Consider the following 23,825-nt stretch of genomic DNA (forward strand, 5'->3'; position numbering starts at 1 on the left):
ACAAGGTGAAATCAAAAATAGTGTGTGGGTCTGGAAAACATTAAAGTAGGAAGAGTTTGGCATTCAATTTGACTAATCTGAGGGCCTTGTGAATAATCACTGCCATCCTTCCACCCGGTTTCCCCTCACGATCTCTACTTATGAGGGATCATGTCCACAATCATCGTGGCCTAGCCGTCACACAGTCAGGACTCTGATACACAGTAGGCTGTACTTACCTGGGGACTATTTCAGAGTCTGAAAAACCTTTTCACCCACCTTAGTGGCCCAATGGCAGGGGATGTTTGAAGAGTGAGCTCCCATGTGGGGCTCCACGCTTCAGTGCTCACAATCCATCACTTTTAAATGCTACCAGATCCAACACCATATATGCTCAAAGCCAACGGGTATTGGGTGCCATAGGTCAAGAGCAACCTGAAATTCGCCAATGAAATGCTTGCAATGACTGAAGGACCACCAAAAAGTTCACACCACTGCAACTGGTTACAATCATGACCATGCAGGTGTACTGAATGTGGCTCTCCTGTTGGGAAATCTCTAAACTATAACAGCCCATAAATACCTATATAACCTATATAAAAACCTATATAACCCAGAGATTAGGCATACCATCACCTCATCTGGCACCACTGCCACTGATTGCCGCACAGCCCACATCCACATTGCACTTACTTGCTCTTCAGTTTCTCTGGCCTCCATCACCTGGTTTCACTTACCTTAGGCTCCATTCCCTCTGCCTTCCATTGCCCAGCACCGTCCTTTGCTCATTGCTGCTTTGCCTCTACATTGCCCATCGCATCGCTAGCTCCCTGGATAAAAACAGCGACACTCCGGAAACACTGCCTTCTCCAGCCATCACACCATCTGCCACCACTCACTCTTCTTCTTGTTAGTACCCTCTGTGCCAGGCACAACCTGACCACGGGGTAATGTTAGTTTCATAAGCCTCCTGCTTCGAGCAGACCAGCTCGTAATGTCCTGAACCCCTTGTGAACTTGGGTACGGCTTCAGTGCAAGCTATATACCATGCCGGGGAGCCCTTATAATTAAGATGCTTAACACAAAACAGGCCTGCACCTCAAACAAGGAGTAGAGCAAAATAAACCTAGTTCTGTCAATTCTAGATGTCTTTACATGATCATGGCAGCAGAGTAGGCCACTCCCAACTAATGCCCAGGCAGACTGCACACCTTTCAGCAGACAAGGAAGTAACGACGTTTACTCATCACCAGGATTATTTTGCTTCGTTTTTTACTGAAAAATGTTGGCCGAAAAAACTCATTAAAAATAATTGGGGGGTGGGTAAGGGCATATAAGTGGTAGCGGGGTGGGGAATAGAGAATAAACAATAGCCTTGGGGGAAGCCCACGAAATATATATTTAAAACATTCTATGAGTTTTTTCAGCCAAGAACTTTCAGCTAAAAACTAGTCGAAAAATAAAAGGGTGGATTAATGAACATAGAACCAATGGCACATAACTGCGCATAACTGCAGCGGATGTGTATTCGCATACATTTGCTATCTACCACTACCCATAGCAAAGGTATTTGGCTGCACTAAATATGGCGCCTTAACCTAAAACGTAGTCACTCCCACTGATGACAGGGGACCCCATCACAGTTGGGATCATGGCACCCCTGCCTCCAGCAGCACTGGTCATTGGGAATCTGGTGCAGCTGACTATTATGGATCCTGCTACTATTGATAGCCAGGACGCTGTCAAAAGGGCCTTCTGATGCATTGCCGGCAAGATAGCACTCGCCTTTAAACAGGGTGAGTGCAGCGCTTGCCTTGAGGAAGAAAACCCAATGAAAACACACATTCACAGTAGCATCCGATTATTACCAAAAAAACACTGAGTGTTAAGATTACTCTCTCAAAGCATCTTTATTCCTCAAAATGTCTTCTATTTTGAGCAGGCTGTGGAAAAGTAGTGAAGATTCTGCACAACACCTCCAGATCTAGGTCAACCCGTAGAAATTCAAACACATGTATTTTTATTTTTTTAGACGGCATAAGGTGGAGGCATGTTACAAACCTGCTGCTATTCGCTTTGTCTGACAGTTTTTACTAATTGCAGAGGTATGCGCACAGTCAAATAGATAGGATGTGGCAGCCATTTTGTCAGTCAAATAGATAGGATGTGGCAGCCATTTTGTCAGGACCGAAGAACATGAAAGCAACCGTGACCGTGATGGACATCCATGCGAGTGTCATGCAAGCACATCACCAGGTGCATAAAGGATTCCCAGTCTGCTCTTGCCTTTTCGAAGCATGGCAGTGGGAACTCCTGCTCATGGGAATCTTGGACAAGGTCCCAGATTCAGCTTTTATTTTTAAACATGGTTATGATACAATCTACGGAAGTTCTAGGCGTGTTAATTTCCTTTGCAAACATGCATGCTGCATTCGACAAGGATAAAAGGAGACACCGGGTGCAGGTAGACTTCATAGAGCCGTGTCCTCGGATTCGATTCGTGGTGCAAACAGCTTCTCTGTGGTCTTTCTTCCATCATACTTTGGCAGATTGCCTCCGAAATCTGCAGGCAGGATATCCGCATCAATTTCCCGGAAGAACGACTCCAAATCTTCTCCATGGACAAACACCTGGTTTAATATACGATGTAAGTAAATGTGTGAATCCCCAGTCAAGCCATCAAGAGTATCTGAGCATGCAAGAGACAGGTAAGCGCCAAGACTTATTTATTTATTCATATTTCTAGAGCACACAACAGCCCGTTGGCATCGTGGCATTTGTTACAGAAAGTGAGCAGAGCTTGGTTAAAGTAGAGAGCAGGTATACATTTTACACATTTTACAATATACAATGAGATAATGGAGTAGAGAGATGTGGGGGGGTGATATTAGTGTGGCGATGTGCAGATAGAGTGTTAGTTTAAGGGGGAGGTTTTCAGATTTCCCTGAAAGGCAAGGAGCGAAGTTTCAGCTCTGAGGGCATTGGGGAGCGCATTCCACAGCTTGCTATGTAGTGCATATAAGGTATCTGCACTGGGCGGGGGAAGACAGCAGTAAGCAATGAACACCATGTCACTGCATATTACAGCTGATATTCCATGTCAGTCTTGCTATATGCTGTTACACTCCCTGGTTGGAAAGAATATCGAGCACACTGTTCCGTGTGTAGTGCTGCACGAATGCTGTGTGAGTGGTGTGACTTACAAACAGTGTCAGGTGACCATGAGATGATCTACTGTGCTCTCCAGAATCCTTGGTGTGTCTGTGGACAATGGCACTTACTGAGCCCACATTCCATTGTGTGAGTGGGTTGGGATTTCTGGTGCCAAAACATTCACTCTGACAAAACCGTGCACATAATTTATGAAAGGATGTAGCATGGTTCCACCCAGAAGCGCTCTGTTAGCAAACTGCGCGCCCATTTCTTACTCCTTTTAGAAATGCTCAACCGCTCCTATCTCTGGGAAATGTGGTGGCAAGCTTGGCAGGTCACCCTGGAACCTCGTTTTGCTCATGTTTGTTTCATGAGCTGGACAGGAAGTGTACGTTCATGGGTACAGGGCTATCTCCAGGAACCGACATGTCCCAAAGATAGCACCGGCTGAGCATTTCTAGAAGGAGTAAGATATGTGCACGCAGTCTGCCAACAGAGCACTAATGGATGGCACTGTGCTACATCCTTTACTGCAGACATACTTGCCATCTGGACATGTTTGGATGACAGCATAGAGGTGTAAAAACCTTGTTTTTTGATTATTTCAAACTAAAATCACACCCTGGCAGAGACCCCGCCCCACCCATCCCACCCGTCCACCGCACAATGGAAGCCTTAGTAGGGTAGCTTGTCTGCTATGAAGGACCAAACCCTGTAGATTCGTAAGTACAGCCTACTCAATTCTCTCGGTGGGTGTGCACGAAGCTTCCTTCTGCTGCCTCTCTCCATAGCTAGTAACCTGTAAGGCTATCTGCATTCTACTCTCTTCTTTGACTCCCAGGATTTTGTCATTGTTCAATGTGAGAAGATAAGATGTTTTGCATCTATCAGAGTATCAGAGAAAATTATCAATGCAGTTTTTCTCTCTATTTTAGACTATTACAAAGACCTCTGCAGTCATCCTGGACCGCAAATGAAGAGACTATGGCGTTGTCAAAGCAACTGCTAATCGACTTTATCAGATTAGCATGCTTTGAACCAGTTCTCTTAGTGTTTCTTCCCTACACTAGCGTCCACCTGGCAAGAGCATTGCTGTCAGGATTCTATGTCAAGTTCACACACTTTACCTTTATCCTGACTCAAGGTATTCAGCCGTAATACTGACTACAGAACCTCGCTTATGGTACGTGAGGTCTTAAAGCTAAGTCTTAAAAAATACAAACCTATCCCATTAAGGTGATCATGTCGCAGGACTCTGCAGCTGGTGGCTCCCCAGATGTTTTGGATGACCGCTTCCATGATACCTCAGCGTTGACTATGCTGTCTAAGGCTGATGGGAGTTGTAGTCCAAAATATCAGGAGAGCCAAATTGCGCAGACCTCTGATATATGGCCTCAGACTCTCCTATTGTGGTGTTTGGTTTCCATGGGAAGACCCCTCAACTAGTTTCACAATGCGTTATCCTCGTCCTTTGATCTTACAGCAAAGGATTATGAAATTCATGATGAACTGCTCTGAAATCACGGCAGGTAAACATGCTGTGTTCTCTGCCTCTGGGTCGTCTTAGAGGGATGGCGAGAACCGACCAACGCTGTCAACGATAAAGGAAAAATAAAATGGCATATTGGTAGCTACAAATTACGAAGTGTATTTGTGCTCAGGGTTTCTGAGATACACATATAGCTCTAGCTTCGCTCCCATTGGTTATCAAATGTGACTCAAAGCCCTCAGTGAAGTACAGCTAGGGTGACCGGATATCTGTTTTGCAGGGACTGTCATGGAATAGGGCCCTCTATTCCCCTGTCCTGAGAGTTTTTTTGATTTAAAAACCCAGTCACGGTTTTAGGGAAAGGTAGGGTGACAGAATCCGTTTTTTTTATTTTATTGGGCATTTGTAAGGCACTTATACGTCAATTAATAGTTTTTCAAAGTGCGCTCAAAGGGAACAAAGGAACAGCAGGACAATGGAATATGATAACTGATGAGCAAAATACAAAAAGTGGTCCTACTAGGCCTTGTGAACATTCAGAGCGAGCAAGTGCAGAGAGGGAGAAGGGAAAGGGGAACTGGTAAGTGCTAGAGGCTCCACAGAGGAGGAAGTGCTAGATAGCCAGTTGCAAGGCAACAGGTGAGTGCCAGAGAGCCAGTTGCAAAAGAAACGGGTAAGTACCAGGCAGTGACCACTTGCTGGGAGATAAGTCTTCCAGCAATACGATAAGGGCAGGCGTGTGAGACATCACAGGCCCGTGGTCCCCATAAGGCAAGTGAAGGGGGAGGGCAGATGCTGCAGGTGATTGAACAGAAGACCAGGACCCAGAGGGACACGTAAGGGCCCTGGCCATCAGTAACACTGACTAAATTCCCGTGCTAAACTGTGGAGTGTTTAGCACAGGAGCGAGAGAGGGAAGGAGAAACAGAAGAGGAAAGTCTTGAGGTGCTTGTGGAACTTGAGAAGATCTGGCTCAAGACAGAAAGAGGGAGGCTATTCCGGAGAAGGGAGCCAGCCAAGGAGAGAGAAAGGTCGCCCACTCTCTACTTGGAGAAGTGCTTGACAAGCAGAGAGTTGGAGCCGGAGGATCATAGGGATCTGGAAGGAGAGTATTTGGTGAGAGCAAGTTGCAAATATCGTGGTCCTTCCTTGGACCCAGACAGCCTTATGGATGATGCAGAGGGATTTAAATGTAATCCTTGCAGCAATCCGGAGCCGCTGGAGAGATACGGTCCCTGGTCTTGAGGCCAATGATAGGTCTTGCAGCCCTATTCTGGATTAGCTGGATGGGGCGGAGAGAGGAAGGAGGTAGATTAAGAAAGATCCTGTTACACTAGTCAAGCCTCTGAAGACAATAAGGTTCTGGGGAAAAGTGAGCAAAGGGAGGATGTCTCTGAGGAGGTGGAGCTGGAAATGGACCTTCTTGGCAAGGTCCAAGATGTGAGCAATGAAAGAGAGAGAGAGAGAGAGAGAGGAGTCGAAAATAACTCCCAGGTTTCTGGTTTCAGAGGAAGGAGAGGGTAGAGCCATAGAGGGTGGCCAGAGTGAAGGGAGAAAAGAGGGAACATATGTCCCGATAGCAAGAATCTCAGTCTTGCTGGCATTGAGACAGAGATCATTGGCGGTGCACCAAGACTGGATGGCAGACAGGCAATCAGGAATGACAGAGGAAGTGAGAAGAGATGCAGAGGGTAGTCTGAAGAAGAGTTGGGTGTCATCTGCATAGCACTAGAAGTGCAGGAAGAAAGTGGAGATAAGGTGAGCAATAGAGGCGAGATAGATGTTAAAGAGCCAAGGCATAAGGATGTAGCCGTAAGGAACGCCACAAGTGGAGATAGAGGTGGGCGAGGAGAAAAAACCCAGGATAACCTACGAGGGACGGTCAGTGAGGAAGGAGCCAGTCCAGTGCCCACTCTGAGATACCAAGGTTATCATGGAGCCACTTTATGAGGATGGAGTGGTTGACCATGTCAAAAGCAGAGGAGAGATAAAGTAGAATGAGAACAGTGGGTGGGTTGGAGTCAAGAGATGCAAGCAATTCTTTTCGGGTTTTCAGGAGAGCAGTGAGCGAGTGCAGGGGAAAGGAATCCAATGCTGTCCTTAATACTTCTGGAAGAACAGGGGGCGACCTGTTTGGAAGAGACCTTCATAGAGCGGACAACTCTAGTGACCTTGTCCAATGTGATAGTCGAGAAGGAGGAGAGAGTGGATGAGGATGGAGAAAGGGCACAGGGTGGGAGGTGGATGGAGGAGGGGGGAAGAGAGAGGAGGGATGTTCTGCGTTTTAGCAGTGAAGTGGGTGGCCAGTGCAGTGCAGAGGGCCTGGGAAGGAAGAGTCGAGGTAGAGACGGCAGATGGATTGGCTAGTTCCTTGCAGATTTTAAAGAGTTCAGCTGTGTTGTTAGAAGCTCCAGAGACACGAGCCTGGATGTGAGCCCTCCTCTTGGTGAGAATGGAGAGAAGATATTGCCTTTGTAGAAGGCGACAGGCCAGTTTGTCAGAGGATGAGCTTGAGGTCTGCCACTTCCGTTCAGCAGCTCCGCACTTGCTTTTCAGAGCAGCTAGATCAGAATCGTACCAAGTTTAATGCTCAGTGCCAGGTTTCAGATGTATCCTCATGACAGGCACAAGAGTATTGAGAGTTTTAGTGATAGCGAGATGGAGATTGCTGAGAGCAGAGTCAACAGAGGAGTCAGTAGTGGGAGGATGGGGAGATGAAGGGGGAAGCAAATGCAGCAACTGACACTGGTTTCATTGGACAGATGTCCGCAAATGAGGCTGGCAGAGATGGGGGAGTTTTGGTCAGAGGGCTGAGAGGTCCGAGGTGGGATGAGAGGAGGAAGTGGTCAGACCAGGAGAGCGGGGTGGAGAGAGGGGTAGAGAGAAAAAGATCAGAATGTATGAAGGCATCAAGAGGGTGTCTAGCCAAGTGGGTAGGACGAGAGGTTAGAATAGAGAAGAAGAGAGTGGTGCAGAGGTCAAAGAAGAGTATGGAGGCCAAGATTGAAGAATCAAGGTGGATGTTGAAGTCACCCAGAAGGAGGAGTTTAGAGGTGGAAGACAGGAGAGAGGAGAAGTCACCCCATTCTGAAAGGAAAGAGGAGACCGGGTTTGGGGGCCTGTAGACAGTGGCAATGGCAAAAGAGGAAGTAGGAGAGATGCCAAGCTTGCAGACCAGGCTTTCAAGGGAGGGGTAGGGCTGGGTGGGTATGAGGGAAGAAGGGACCTACTCATGGAAGATCAAGGCTATTCCGCCGCCAGCACGGTTGGCACGAGGCTTTGAGATGATCTTGTAGCCATTAGGGAGAAGCGAGTTAAAAGCAGTGACTGAGCTGGCATTGAACCATGTCTCGGTGAGAGCAAGGATGTCAAGATCAAAGTCTTCAACGAGGAGGCTGATGTCGGAAGAGTGTTTGATAGCGGAACGAGCATTAAGTGTGGTTAAGTGAAGCCGGTCACCACCTTTGAAGGTTTTCCGAGGTGTTGTACAGGGGGGTGTTACACCCGTCGGAGGAGGTGAAGGAGGTGCTGAAAGAGAGGAAGGAGGGATAGCAGGAGTGGGAAGGAAGTTGATGAGAGAAGGTAGGTGCCGGTCAAAGAGGAGGAGATTGGGTAGAAGACCCTGAGCCATGACCCTCAGCCATGAAAGTGCCATTGTGATGGACATTGATGATGCACCTCGAGGATGACAAGCCCGCCAAGAGAACTTCCCATCTAGTGCCAGCATTAATGGGTGAGGAAGAGGAAGGGGATAGAGTGAAGATCAGATGTGGAGCCCAAAGGTTTGTAGAGGGGAAAGAAAATATGATATCAGTGCCAATTTGTCTGGAAGTAGCACTGACAAAGGTGTCCGCGATAGGTAAGCCAGGATTGGAGGACAAAAGATCTTTCTTTAACTTTTTTCTTCCAGACTTTGTGAGAGAGGAAGGACAGGTAATAAAATAGCAGTTAGAGTAGATAGGAGAGATGGAGAGAGCCATTGTGGTTGTAGAGAGGGGAGTAAAGGGATAGGCAGAGATAGTGCACAGGCACGAGCGATTCACCAGGCGGCCTAGTCGCCGAAAGTAGTGGATAGTTTACAAAGCACTTTAAGTGCAATGGATTCACAACCACACTGCGCACACACTAAGGTTAGTTGAATGGAATATTTTAATGAAAGTGAAAACAGCTGACACGTGATTCAACCACAAGGTCTTTTTCCTGGTTTGACTGTGTTCTGTTCTCCCACTTATGGGAACTTAAGGTGTACTTTTTTCAGTAAATTATATTGGCCACAATTGTGTAGCTCTCAACTCTAACGTCCCTGGCAGCTGAAGGGGTAATGTCCCCCCGGCTCAGAGCTTATTAGTTAAATAACAATGAAGTTTATTGTATACATATAACATTAAAATACATCATTCAATAAGTATTACCTAAATATATCATAATTGCTATTTACGTGTTTTTATCCACATTCAAAACTGCACAATTTTTGAGCACACACTGGGATTGGGGGAATGTCGGGAGAAGGGAGGGGTGAGTGACTGAGTCCTTTTATTTTTGTTAGCGTCACGGTTTTTTATCTTGAAAATCTGATCCCCTTAAGAATATCCCATCTACGATTCTATAGGTTACTATTAATACTAATGTCTGTGCAGCAGGTAATGATGGGAATGGAGCTTGTTAAGCAAACTACTCATTACCAATTACTCTGGAAAATGCATGAGTAATATTCAAATATGTAAAAGGCATGCCTTATTCCAACATGTTACCTATTGCTGTCCTCTTTAATGCATTTTGGGCCAAAGGTAACTTAAAACAGTTCACTGTAATGTGTTTCTCTCATACACGTGTCCATCAAACAAGGTGATTTGTACTGCCTCCTCAAGGATGTCATAGCCCCTCCCTATATTTGGTTGCATTCTGTGTTTCCTGCTTTTATAGGTCGTTTGCTACCTTACAGTAAACTATCAAATAAAATAACTAGTTGACACCAACAATGTGTTCTTGCTTGGTCCTGCGCAGCATGAGGCTGGTAAAGTGTCAAATTGAGTGTTCGCTCTGACGTCACAAACGTCCCCACAGCCCTCCCTCTCCACGCCCCCAGGCTCTCTGGTGCTCTGCTCTGATATGCAGCCTGAGGCTGGTAAAGTGTCAACCTGAGTGTTCGCTCTGACGCCACATCCGTCCCCGCAGCCCTCCCCCTCCACTCCCCCAGGCTCTCTGGTGCTCTGCTCTGATATGCAGCCTGAGGCTGGTAAAGTGTCAACCTGAGTGTTCGCTCTGACGCCACATCCGTCCCCGCAGCCCTCCCCCTCCACGCCCCAGGTTCTGTGGTGCTCTGCTCTGATATGCAGCATGTGGCTGGTAAAGCGTCAACCTGAGTGTTCGCTGTGACGTCACATCCGTCCCTGCAGCCCGCCCCCTCCACTCCCCCATGTTGTGTGGTGCTCTGCACTGATACTCACTCTCTCCAGGAGCTTGCTCTTCAGAAAGGGCTTGACCACGTTGTACGTGGTGGTGAAGTACCACGGCTGGTGGATGAAGTGGACCGCTTTGAACCGGGCTGGGAAGGAGTCCTGTCAAGGCAACATATGCATGTAATATAGTCTTTTTTAATTCTTATCACACCAGTGCTAATGTTCTATGTTTTTATTAATTCAGCACATAGGTATATTTCTTTACAGTGATACATTGCTTGTAATGCAAGTTCGTCTCCCTGCAGAAGAGAGGGTTGATCTTATCTAGAAACTGGAAACAAGTGCATGAAAACAGAATGGGAAGGTAGGACTCTTTTTGGAAACATTCCACAGCTTTGACTGACCAGAGAAGTGCTGCCCGAGGGTCAAGTGAGTTTTTCTTCCCTATATGGTTTTTCACACAGATTTAATTGTATGGTGCATTCAGCTTCTGCATCTTTGCAGTATATAAGCACAGTAATAGATTTCAGGGAGTGCTTTCACAGTTGGTATTAAAGACCCAGCAACACACTCCTCTCAGTAAGGCAGAGGTTCTCCTTCTAAAGGAAAGTTAAGCGATGAACTTGTATCGGCTGGTGAGGTGTTGGTTTTATGGGCCATGCCCATGTTGCTTTTACTGGTTCCTATACAGGAATGTCTGCTCAACCCATCTTCCTCCACAGCTGCCGATGGTTTGGAAACAATAGCAGCATCCCCTACTGTCCCCCCATCCTCCACCCCCTTCACACCAGACTAACTGGCCAGAGTTAGAGTATTCAGGAAAGGCTACCGCATTTTGTGCTGCATGTTGCACCCCAAGTAGTGTAACAAAATCACATGTTTGAAACAAGCGGATGGGAGTGGGGTCGCCATCCACTCGATGATGCTGGGTTGCATAAGAAGGATCCCCAGTCTGAGCCATGGTTATTGTCCAACTCCAAGCCTCGAGGGCTGACATCCTGACAGGTTTTCAGGATTGCCCTTATTAATATTCACGAGGAAAAATGTGTATACATTTAGAAGCATTGTATGCAAACAAATTAATCTCATGAATATTAATGAGGGGTATCCAGAAAACCTGGCATGGATCCTGCCCTCGAGGCCTGGAGTTGGACAACCCTGCAAGTTATAGTCAATCCCTAGCCTCGTCTGTTTTCCTCCCCATGCTGTCCACAACCATCCTGCACATTATAGAGATATGCCACATCGTTTATGGAGCCGCCACCACATGCATTTGTATTTTTCCCGATAGGGCATCTTGTTTCACTAAAGTTGCTCCCTAAGAAGACATTGCATGCTTCCATTCGTGTGCACCTTCCATTTGTGTCCACCTGGAGCTGCCCGAATCCTAAAGAGGTACACCAGGAGAACCCCAGCCATAGACACAGTGGTTACATTGATCACTTCGGCAATACATGGCAACCGGATGTTTAATCATGATATGATATGATAGGTTATTTATAACGCACTTAATACCCAGAGGTTTCTAAGCACATACCCGGGGATCGAACCTGTGGTGCTCTGTGTCGTCTTGCTTCCAAGGCGAGCACATTGCCCCTGAGCTATCCTCCCGCGCCAATCATGTTGGGTTGCAGAGTGGCATTGCAGTTTGCTGACAGTCGGAGCTTTAACGCCAGCCGAATGTGTAGTGCCACCAATCGTCCAGTCCAATCACACCTGATTAAAGAACCCATGCAGGTATCTAAAGGGAATGAAGCTGGCAGATTGTATGGGAGTCAGAAGTAGAGAGGAGAAGTTTGGTTCGTGGTGGTGCAGTGAGGAGGGTCGAGGAGAGCAAGCAAAAGTGGAAGCAAGAGGGACAGAGGCAGGATAGAGAGGAGGGAAGTAGAGATGTCAGCAGCATTGGAAGAGTGAGAAAGCAGCACAGTGGTGAAGAGGAGAGACAGAGGAAAAAGACAGAAGCAGAGGTGGTGAGGAGCGGGAAGAGGAGGCAGTAACGGGAAGTGCAAGAAACAGGCAGGCAAGAAGGGCAAAGAGACACTTCTAAGATGATTAAAGAGGAGAACAGTGAAGAGGAGGCAGAACCAATAAAGAGAAAAAAGAATGAGAACGGAGCCGACAGAGGCATAGACAAGGTAGAGCCTGAGCGGGCAAGGCCCATCCAAAATCTGTAAATGCCCACACAGCAGCACTGCTTGGGCATTTACAGATGTTAGCAGGGGTGTTGCTAGGTGCGGAAAAGATCTGGGGCTACGCTAATGTCGAGTCTATCAGGACTGGGGGCTAGCCAGCCTTCTGGTTGTAGCCCCTGAGCTTCTATCCGGGGCTAGAACCAAAAGACCAGGGGCTATAGCCCCATCAGCCCCCCCCCCCATTGCAATGCCTCTGGATGTTAGTCACTGCGAGGAGCGCAACTACATTAGCTTCAGCACCCACTTGTCAGACAATCCTGGCTACGCCTCTAGAACGCTGGAGAACTGAATTAAGAGACAGAGAGGAGCAGAGAGATGGAAAATAAGTAAAGGAGAAATCTGAGAAGGGAGAGAAAGGGGGAGAGTTGAGAATGAAAGTGCCGCATGGCAGAAGGACAAGGAAGCCAGAGAGTGAAAAGGAGAGATTGCGGTGAGAAAGCCGGCGAGGTGAGAGGGAGAGGCAGGGAAGAATGTAATAATGGTAGGGGACCAGGAGAAGATGTTTGATGGGTAGAGCAAAGGGGAAAGGGGGAACATGCCCAGGTCTTGGGCCCTGCACACTTTCATCAAATGATGGAGAGGGGGCAGTTTCAGCAAAAGGCCTGTAAGAATAACTAGCTGAGCCAGTACAGAAATGTGATGCCCAACCCCGTCAAGATGAGCCACAGCACGAGGAGTGGTGGTGCCAGGTAGTCCATAAGTCCAGAAGGAGAAATGCAACAGCCTGACAAGACCCGCCCAAGTCAAGAAAGACTCTACCAGATGCCAAGAAAGAAGGAAGTGCAGAAAACTCAAAACCATGGACACTGTGAGTGACTTCTTTGCGGCTGGGAAGGCAGATTTGTTGAAGGAAGGAGGAGTGACATTTTGTTGATTGACACTCATTCCAAAACCAAACCCCATTTGCTCACTCATACCCCTGGTCTGCTGTTGTATCCAGTAAAAAGACTTAGCTTCAAGTTGTCTGATCTCTCTGCCAAGATAGTAGACGGCGTTAGCTTCCCTGCAGTGCCTGAATCAATGCTCCCAAGGGGACAAACTCCCTTAGCATGGCCGCACTTCAAAAAGACAAAAGTTGGCCAATTGCATGATACAACTTCTGCTAACGTGCCTAAGGGTCCTTGTATCAGTTACACCTGAGGGAGACGGTGAAAATACCACTCACCACTGAAGAAAAAGGACAATTAGCTCTGTTACAAGTTTGGTGGTATTCTGGTGGTAAATCTGCTCAAATATTAGCCAAACTCAATTACCATTACCGCCACTTGGGCCCGTGGAGTTACCACGAGATTACAAGTGATCACAATTCCCCTATTTCTGGAGACCACAGGATTCCATGGGGATTTCTGGTGGATTTATTGTGGGTGGAATTACTGTGCGGTAGATCTGCCGATTTTTTGAGGTAAAGTGGTAGATTTACCTCCAGCAGCCAGCTGGAGGCGATTCTGCTACTTTTCCTCTGGAAATCAGTGGATTTACAGCGCTTTAAAAATTATAATTTGGTGGTGTGGGAAAAGTGGCGGTAACAGAATTACTGCCATTTTTTCCCCTGCATGCCAAACTTGTAATGAGGCCCAAAGTTTGCAAAACGTTTTTGGAACAGTTTCAGGTCTTTTTGTGCACATTAGGGCCTCACAGAAAGCGCCAAGCCCTTTATTACAATATTTTGACTGTATCTGCATTACCCTTTATTTTAAAAGCAGTAACATATGCTTGAGGGGTGTTCCTTGGCGTTTAAATTGATGACTAAATATGATGGGGTCATAACTGGGTAATTCGATTACCAACGGTGATATGTGAGCTGTGTATTACCATGCGGTCATCAGGACTTCAATAGGGGCAAGATGTGGTTAACGTGTGCAAAAAATGACAATGGAACGGGCATGATGACTTCATGGCGCGAAATGACGTGCCCTTTCCTGGGTCAAGTTTACGGCGGGTGGGGGTGAAACCCTCTATAGGCCCCGTTTGGAAAGTCACCAACACCAGCGTGCCTTGGCTCAATGACGCCCTCGTATGAAAGTGAAATTAATATGATAATTTGCACATGCCGTTGTCTGAACCCGAAGCAGATGATAAACTGCTGCGTGGCTCGTGCTCCTTCATACCAGCTGCTCGAAACCAATGCTTCCTTCAGGAATCTCCTTTCCTTATATTGCCATTCAAAAAGCCGTATCCTATTCAACAGAAAATAATGCTGCAGTGTTGTGTATATTATATACGACCATCAATATTAAGGGTAATTAAGGAAGATTTATCAAAAGTGAAAGACCCCGAGAATGATCCACCATCAAGGGCCACAACTCCCAGCAACTGTCATAAGCAACTGCCATTTTCAAACGATCATTTTCAAACGGTCTTATCAACAACCGTCATAAGCAACTGTCATTTCCAAAGGGCCACAGGCGCTGGCAGGCATTCCAAAGTGTCCCGTTGGGCTCCCATCACGTGCACTATACAGATACAACATGCAGGTTTACCAGCTACAAGAAATGAGGCGCTGTTTAATAATAGCGTTTTGGAAACTGCTTAAAATGCGAGTCCCTGGATGTTTGTTTATATCGAGGAAAACTCTCCTGGCATTAAGAACCATGGGGGTGGAAGGAGGGTCAGCCTTACATCTTGGGAGGGTGAAAGATACTGGACGTGACTCGAGCCTTTTGGGTACAGCTCTGAAACATACACTAAGCGTGCTCGATTATTCACCTTCAAACAAAATGGAACATCTGTTTAACTTCTTTCGGATTATTTTTATATGCAATATAAAATATACATATTTTCCATTGTAAAATAGCATGACGTATGTGTTTGCCTCAAAGTCAATTCAGTTAACCATATCTATTTGTTTTTAAGGTTTTATAAAGTTCTCCATTCCACAATGATTGCCTCAAAGCCAGGTACGTCATTTCCCCAAAATGCCAGGGGAAGCGGAAGTGACATCATATGACTCTTGACCCCTGATGACATCCCAGGAAGTGTTGTCATTTGACCCCATGCTGAAGTCATATCATGGGAAATGATGGAATACGACCTTTCACCCCTTGACAAAACAGGAAGTGGTATCACATAGCATTGTTCTTAAGTACAGTACGGAAAATATGGTTAGGGTGTCACTATAATGTGATATGCATTTCATATAAGAATGGATCGCCATATGTATAGTTAAGATCAGTGTGTATAGGCCCATATTACCAAATTACTGTAAATGCAAGCAGACGTCCATGGCCAAATAATAATGCTGTGTTGTAATATAGCACTTACGCTTAGGAGCTGTATATACAATACATACGATATCACCCAACCTGTGTTGGTACTCATTTATCGACCTCATTAGGATGAAAGGCTGAGTTGAGGTGTTTAAGAACATACTAAATCAGTGACTCACCCCCTAAAGTGTGCCTGAAATAAACCTTTAATGAGTCTAGAAATAATTGTATAGAATTCCAGAAAGACTAATTATTTGTTATTCCTATTTTTGCTTATTTAGGGTCACTGCTGCAAGTGTTTGACTTGTGGAACACCTGTTCTTTTTTTTTACTTTTTTTTATTTTTTAAAGGCCTGAACAAGAAAGCCAGCCACTCCAGAAGCAAAGAGCCACATGGGGCTAGCCACAGCCCAGGAGCTTGAAGTAAAAAATAAATAAATAAATAAATAAATAAATAAATAAGAAAAAATAATTGCATTTTTCGTTTTTTTAGGGGTAGCAAGGGAGGACTCAGGGGTCACTGTTGCGACCCCTTGCAATCCCTAAATGACATCCCTGCTCACAACGCTTTGCAATCGGGAACATTATTCAGTTACATGTATAAACATGTGATGGGAATTTTCAGAGAGATCATCTAGTAATGAGGGTTGATGTTAAAGCTTTGATGTTGGAGCTAACTGTACACCATCCATTCAAGTTCGCCTGTAAGAAGCATATGTGCCAATTTCTAGATTTAATGTTAATGTTAAAGGATATTTGTACCGCGCACTATAACCACCGCAGTGGTCCGCTGGCGCTCTGGCGGCTCTGAAAAAAAAGGGAAATGGGGGGGCGTGAGTTAGTGGGAATAAGCTGGAAAAGTGCAAGAGAGCAGTGATGTGCTGTGGCAGCCTCACCCCTGTGGGTCTATTGGCTGGGCTTGGGGTTTTTACCCTTGGTAGTCTTCGTGTGCTGTTGTGCAAGTCTATGTGTGGTTTGTTTTGTTGTTGCAGTGTAGTGAAGTTTGTGCGGATTGTTGTGTTGTAGGCTTGTGGTTGTGTTTGGTTAGAGTAAGAGAGGTTTATGCAGATGGGTGAAATTGTTAGTGGATTGGTTAATTGGCATTGCTGTCCGGGAGTGAGGCGCTAAATTTCTGTGTTTTCTCCAGGTGCGGTGCGGGAGCCTCTCTGCATATCTGTCCTGATCTGGGCCGACCGTTTCTCACAGTCCCTTTCACACATGGCATCCACTCACATTCATAACCATAACCAAGTTCGGCCTCAGCCACCTGCGTGCCACCTGTCTGTATGCGGCACAGGCAAGCGTTTGTGCGTCTTTTCATATCTGGCACAGAGAGCATTCCCAATCTAGTCGGTGCGCAGCATTGACTAGCCAAAGCTACTCCATCCATATGTGGTGGGAGGTGGGAAATCATCATCTTATTCAGTTGTTTATGCAGACTATCGCTCCCAGCCCCTTCAAAACCTGGCACATGCCAGCGCTTGCAGTTACGTCCAGGGGCGGCACCTGCCTTCATTCACAACTCCATACGGTCAATGCTCATGCCAATGTCCACAACTTAGTTCAAGTGTGGCAAGTGCTAACATTCACACAACTCCATACAAGTATGATACCTGGTAGCAATTCTGGGGCGGGTGAGGTCGTTTGCAGGAGTTGGCTAGGGATGCTGATTTCTGTCCTCATGGGTGTCGCTTGTGTCCTATTCGACTTAGCATCTTGTCTCTTGTCGTAGTAAGAGATTCTCTGGTCGGTTCTGTCAGTGTCATCCTAAATTTAGTCATCCTTTCTTTGTGTTTCGTGTTCATTTTTTCGGTTTTTCATTTTGAATCTGTGGTGTTGAAGAGCAAGGTTTTTAGTAATTTTCTGAAGTGTAGGTGGTCTTTGGTGTTTCTAATTTCTTTCGGGATGTTGTTCCAGGTTTTTGCGGCTAAGTGGGAGAAGGAGGAGCCCTCAAGGTTTTTCGTAAATTATGGTTTTTGTTCCAGGTGGATTTCGTTGCTTGATCTGAGGAGTCTCGTTAGCTTGTAGATTATTTTCTTTTGTAGGAATTCAGCTTCTTGTCCGCTGATTGCCCTGTGTGTTTTGCACATTGTTTTGAAGGTGATGCAATGTTTGACTGGGAGCCAGTGCAGTGTTCTTAGGGCTGGAGTGAAGTGGTCTCTTCTGGATAGTTTGAGGAGCAGTCTGGCTGTTCTATTTTGGATCCGTTGTACTTTCTTCAGGAGATATTCTGGTATCCCGAGATAGAGGCTGTTTGCATAGTCGATTCTTGACATGATGAGGGCGACGATTTTGAGTGTTTTGTGGGTGAAGCAGAGAAAAGGTAGGATTCTTCTTGACGTGTGGAGGAGGAAGAAGCATTTATTGATGATTGCATTTATTTGTGGTTCTAAGGTTAGGGTGTTGTCCATCAGGACTCCCAGATTGTTTACTACCTTAGATGGTGTTGGTACGGTTCCTATTTCCATTGGCCATGGAATGTAGGTGCTGTTCTCTTGGTTTTTGGATATAATCATGATTTTTGTTTTTCCTGGGTTGATTTTCAAGTTGTTGGCATTCATCCAGTTAAAGACTTCTTTTAGACACTCCATTAGGGTTGAGTGATCGGCTTAAGTGTCTTCAATTTTGTAGATGATTTGAGTGCCATCTGCATAGTTGTAGCATGTAATGTTGTATTTTTTGAAGATTCTGATTACTGGAGTCTGATAGGTGTTGAAGTACAGTGGTGATAGTGAGAACCCTTGTGGTACTCCACAGTCGTTAACTCATGGGGTGGATTTGAAGAGTTTTATCCATTCAGTTTCTGTTCTGTCTGCTAGGAATGATTTAATTCAGAGTAGTGCCATGTCCGTTATGCCTATGTCTTCAAGTCTTTTGCTTACGGTGTCATGGCTAACTGTGTCGAAGGCTGCACAGAGGTCGAGCAGAATCAGGGCTGAGGTTGCGGTAGAGTCCGTTGTCATCGAGTAGGTCAAAGATCTCTGTTCAGTGTTTTGACATGGATCTTGTGTTTATTAGATTGCAGTGGAGTTTAGATGTGTAGTTTGGTTTGAACTTTTCTGTTGGTGTTGTCTTGATCGGTGATGAGGTTTCCTTTCTGGTTGATCTCTAGTTGAGGTGGTGGTGGTACAGTTGGGTCTGTGTCGTCGAAAAGTTCTTATTAATTTGTGTTCTTATAAAGTTCTACAGACCGGATTCCGGCACTTCCAATCACTGTAATAAATGGAGGCTCCCTAAGACACAACTTTTGACCCTGCAAGTCTCAAAGAAAGTGACATCACTGGGAAAACGTCCACATGCCCCATACAAATCAGGGGGGTGAGAGATGTGGCTTAGGACCAGGTCGCCTGATCCATACAAATCAGAGTGGCTCTAGGCAGCTTGGAAATCGGTGGTAAGGGGCAACAGGCACGTTATACCTACCCTCATGCCCATGGCCGTCGACTATGAGGAGACAGGAAAACAAATGCTGCAATTAAGTGGGATAGTACAAGTCACTGGTCTGGGCTAGGGCAACCTACCTAGAGGGATCCCAAGTTGCCATATATCCTTTTCCTGGACTGCAGTGCTCACCCAAATTACCTTTCCTGCTGCTCACATTTTCACGTGAGGTCAAGTGAGCCCAGAGAGTCCGGCCTCTGGACATAATCACATGTAAAAGAGCAGTGCTTCAGCGCGTGTACGTGTGCATGCGCATGCTCAGATGTTGCCTGTGTATCACCTGGCATGGCCGCACACTGGTGCAGAGTTGCAACAGTCAACAATTGACTTTTGCTTGGAATCACACGGGTAGCTCATTTTGTGTTAAATCTTTATAGTGTAAAATGTGCCCATTCTTTTAGGTGTGTATTAGTGCACAAATTGGGCCAGTACATTAAGCAGATGTGGAAGCCATAGAGGAACTGTTAGTGACCTCCAAGCAGGTTTCAGAAGAGGCATATTCACTACAGACTAGGCTTTTAGATTGAAATATATATAAACTTGGCCTCTGGTATGTTATTCTTCTTCTTTGTTGACCTTAAAACGGCCTTCGATGGCATCCCACGTTCAGAGCTGTGGAAAACCCTAACACATAAGAACCTCTCTAAAGCTCTCCTCAGGGCTATCCTTCACCGGTACACAGATAATACAGCTGCTGTGAGGTGTGGGATGGGAGGGCATCCACTAACTAATTTCCTGTAGAAAAAGGGATCAGACAGGGTTGCGTCATTGCCCCCATACTTTTTTCGATCTATTTCAACGATGTTGTGAGTAGCCTGTCTGTGGACTCAGAGATTCCCCCAAACTGGGTGAACGGAAAATCCATATCCTTTCATTTGCAGAAGATGCGGTCCTCATCTCTCGTACGCCCAGCGGATTCACTAAAATTGCGCAGCAAATTCAGTGAATTCTGTGATAAGAGCGGCCCGACCATCTACCAAGCCAAAACAAAGCACACGAGAATGGGAAGAAAATGAAAAAGTAAACCAACCTCCAGATGAAACTAGGAATTTCACCAATAGGAGAAGTTGTATTCTTTGATTACCTAGGCTTTAGGTTTGGTGGTCCAGACACATCAAGAAAGCCAAAGTTACACTTGCCAAATGAGGTATGGCTATCATTTACTTCTTAAAGAAATGTGTAGATAACGCGGTCGTACCAGCATTGGAGGTGTATAGATTTCAGGCCGTTAAGTGCAGCAACGTGTAGGGCGGAACTATGGAGACATGGAAACCTTGCAAGCTTAACCCCAACAGAAATCTCATCCTCAAAAAAGTGTATATGTTCCCTAAAAGCACCAACCCATCTTACTTATTGCAAACTAGGCCTGACTCCAATAAGCACAACATAGCACTTAAGTCACTGCTATACTTGGTGAAGATGTGGTCCAGCAGTGAGCTGATAACCTATCCAGAGGCCCTACTGGATTTAATGGCTTGTGAGGGGGCGCTCAAGCTTCCTTGGTTTGTCCACATCATATCACTACTTCAGGTGTTGCAATCAGATAAATTCTGGGAGAATCCAGTGTCATTGCAACCTAATAGCAAGGCGATAATTAAAGATGTTTGTAGGGACTGGGTGTAAGCCAGAAGAGTGAAAATCTGCGAGACACTGGTCGCTGGCTGGAACTACCGGATAGAAAAGCCTTCATATGAACGGGAGAGCTATTTAATGCATATTAAGTCAACCTTTGAATGCTCTCTTTCTATGAAAAAAAGGCTGAATACCCCCCCCACAACCCCTGGCACTCCAAAGAAATCTATGGTTTAACACTGGGTCCGATTGCTGTCCTTTTTGTGAAGGTGCATATGAATCCCTCCAACACTTTGTCTGCACGAGTTACTCCACGATTCTCCAGTCACATTTTAAACACTGTATTGTGAACCATGGAATAAGACTCTCGGCTGGCACAGCTGCATTGTCTAAGTACCCTGCATCAGGGCATAGCATTTTCCTTGTCAAATTATCTGGCCATCTATTTGGACTAATCGGATGGCCCAAGATTTTTCTCATTGAATTGTGTTTGTTTATTGAGTTTATATAGCGCTTTAAGCCAAAGCGCTTTACAGTATAACAGGTACAACAGTGAGAAGCATATTTACAAGCATGAAACAAATTCTAGGCATTTATGGAATATAATTGTATTTGCATGTTTAAAATCGAATCATGTGCTATATATATATTTTATGCATGTCTCGGTTTTGTGCTTGTTCCTATGTGCCGAATTAAAGCACCATTTGATGATGATGATGACATTGTATTTATAGCTCGTATGAATTTGTCAAGGAAGATCTTTAATGCAGCTATATTTATTATATGGGGTGTAGTTTAGTATTGTGCTTTTAGTGTGGTTTTCAAATTTTTTTTACTGTCATATTTCATGTTTTTAATTCTGTTGACGGAGAAATTCGAATGAATAAAGATTGAATGACTGTAGCAGCATTCAAATGCCCCCAAAATATTATAGAACATTATAAATAGTTGTATTGCTTCTCACAGACAATCATCATGAAATGTCACCCACAATCAAATTGTTACCAGAGGATACTAGCATCCAATGACCAACAAAATGCATGATCAGACTGGGCCATCAATTGCCTGCACTGATCATTCTCTGCCTCCTACCTCAGTCTCTAGGCCTGCTCTCTCTACACTCTGTCGCTTTCCTCCCAGCTTCTCGCGCCAAGCTTCTCATCCTTTGTTCTCCTCAGTGTAAAGTTTTCATGTTGCAGCGTCCTGCTCCCTCCGCCCTCTCCTAATCGGTCGGCACGGTTGACTGTTTCTATCTTTCACATTATCTCGCTCTCTCAGCAACTATCCCTCAGTACCTCTCTCATCTTCGTCTCTTCCTCCTTCTGAACCTATTTCTACTCCTTAAGTCGACCAATCCCCATACTCCCAAACATTTGAAGCTCCAATCAAAGATATTTCGAAGGATCCTTCTGGAAAATACCTTTTCTCCCAGGAATGCATCTTGGATTCACTGTAGCTCCATTCTGGACTCAGAAAGTGAATGAGCCTGACAACTGTGGCTGCACGTTCGGGATAGTACTGTGGGATGCAGGAATACTGCCGTTTCCAAGGTTGGAATGCTGATGCTGTATACCAACATGGCCACGCACAGAATGCTGCACTGGTTACATGAGTGCCGTGCCCAAGCAAATGCTAAATAAACCAAGTGTATAATCAAGTCATTTCTGTTACTTTCATTTTTCGCAAAGGCAATTCTTTTAAATCCATGTAGCAGCGCTCACATGAGCAGAATCTTATGAGATGCCCCCATCATTCACGCATAGGGACAGCCTTTTCCATTTCCTGGCAAATGACCTATGGGGATTTAGAGGAAATAAATGATTGAAAAATACCTGGATGGAAGATAGTAAATCGGACATCAATGGAAGAACACCACTTTAGTAGGAGATCATTACACACTAAAGTTGCACAAATAGCAATAGAAAAATTGCCTCCAGATTTAAGGGAGTGTCAATAAAGAAGCATTCTTGTGAGGGAGGAAGGATGCGTCTGCACCATGCTTCGGCTCCCTGCTTTCTTATGACTTCTTCGTGACAGAGGGCTACCCAGGAGAGGAAACAATTTCCAAGCTTTGGCAAAATATTCTAAAGGCAGATCCCTATACCAAGACATCCTGAGCTAAAATTAATCACTGTCACTCAGGCATCACTGTTTCATCCATACGTTTTAGTTAAATAAACAGATGTTTTGTGGGTGATGTAGTCTTGATGGACTTCAATTGATCACATTGGACTGAACTCCTGATGCTCAAGGCTGGAGGTGGAAGAGTGGTGTCCTGGTGACATAGACACCCTCGTGGTCATCTTACCCCATGTTAAGACGGATTTCTGAACTCTGTCCTGGTGGCGCAGAAGTTCAGAAGGCCAACCTAATTACTTGGAACAGGGTAACCTCTGGACGAGCCAGACCAATCAAGGTAGCGATCGCGGCGGTCAAGACTAGGTCTCAAGAGGGGTGAGGGTGACTGAAAGCCTGCAATGAGCACACAAAGCAAGGACACTTACAAACTACTCCAAACAGGTGTTATATTAAAAATATATACACATTTATTCCAAGGCCTTTAAAACAATGACCGTAGCGAGAAATCACAATATAACTCTAGTAAACCAACACATACCATACCAATACAATATATATACAAATACAACAAGTCTCAAGCGTTATATGCACGAAATGTGTAGTCCACCTAAAAGGGAAGGAAAACAGGCAGTGCGAAATAATGCTTAGACCCAGTCCGCCTTCAGAGGCACCTAACTAGAAGGAAGTCCGAGCCCTACGAAGAGTGGAGCCTTGTGCTCAAAAGTACCTGCACATGCTGGTGCCAACGGGCAAAAGGGGAGTCTCTTCGAGGGAAATCAGGCAGTTCAGGTTAGTGCACAAATGAAGAAGAACAGTTCCGCGACTCAAGCGCAGCCTCCACTGTGGGCAGAAGCAGAGCGCGAGTACGGAAAGGCGTGCTGTTTTGACACAGCGGGGAAAAGCTATGGGCTCCTGCAGGAGGGCGACCAGTTCCTAGCTATGCTACTCACCGGTCCCCGATGCAAGCAGACCCAGGCTTCTCCGCGTCAGTTTCAGTCGCTGGCAGGTTCAGAAGAGCAGGGGACGTCTCGTCGTCGTGTTGAGTCTGCAACAGCAGAGTTGAGTAAAAGACATCCCAAACGAAGAAACCCGCACAGTTTGTTACCACAGCAGGGCAACGGAGCGGCCGTGTGTATCTGAGCCAAATGTACACTACTCACTTCAGACCTGGGAACGCCAAGTGTACAAAGCGTGTGAGAGTGACGAGGACTCGAAATACTACACAACCTGGCGGCGGTTACAGAGCAAGACTCCTGTGTAAGCTGATCAGTCTGCTGGATGGCCCAGAGACGCTTCCGAAGGCTTACGAGCAGGA

At 45.7% G+C, this 23,825-nt stretch overlaps 1 protein-coding gene across 1 annotated transcript in view; it reads right to left on the reverse strand.

The window, feature by feature from the left end:
* Positions 1-1,870: 1,870 nt before the first annotated feature.
* The window catches only part of RLBP1 (retinaldehyde binding protein 1), a 246,605-nt gene continuing 224,650 nt past the window's right edge, over positions 1,871-23,825 (reverse strand). The window contains exons 7-8 of the mRNA XM_069624301.1: positions 10,069-10,179; positions 1,871-2,609 (exon numbers count right to left, since the gene is read on the reverse strand). Coding sequence (XP_069480402.1) covers positions 2,451-2,609; positions 10,069-10,179 — 270 coding nt within the window. The 3' untranslated portion in view covers positions 1,871-2,450. The remainder of the gene's footprint in view (positions 2,610-10,068; positions 10,180-23,825) is intronic.

Source organism: Ambystoma mexicanum, chromosome 11 (assembly GCF_040938575.1).
Source record: "Ambystoma mexicanum isolate Mex_15411 chromosome 11, UKY_AmexF1_1, whole genome shotgun sequence".
In the NCBI taxonomy this organism is placed as follows: Eukaryota; Metazoa; Chordata; class Amphibia; order Caudata; family Ambystomatidae; genus Ambystoma; species Ambystoma mexicanum.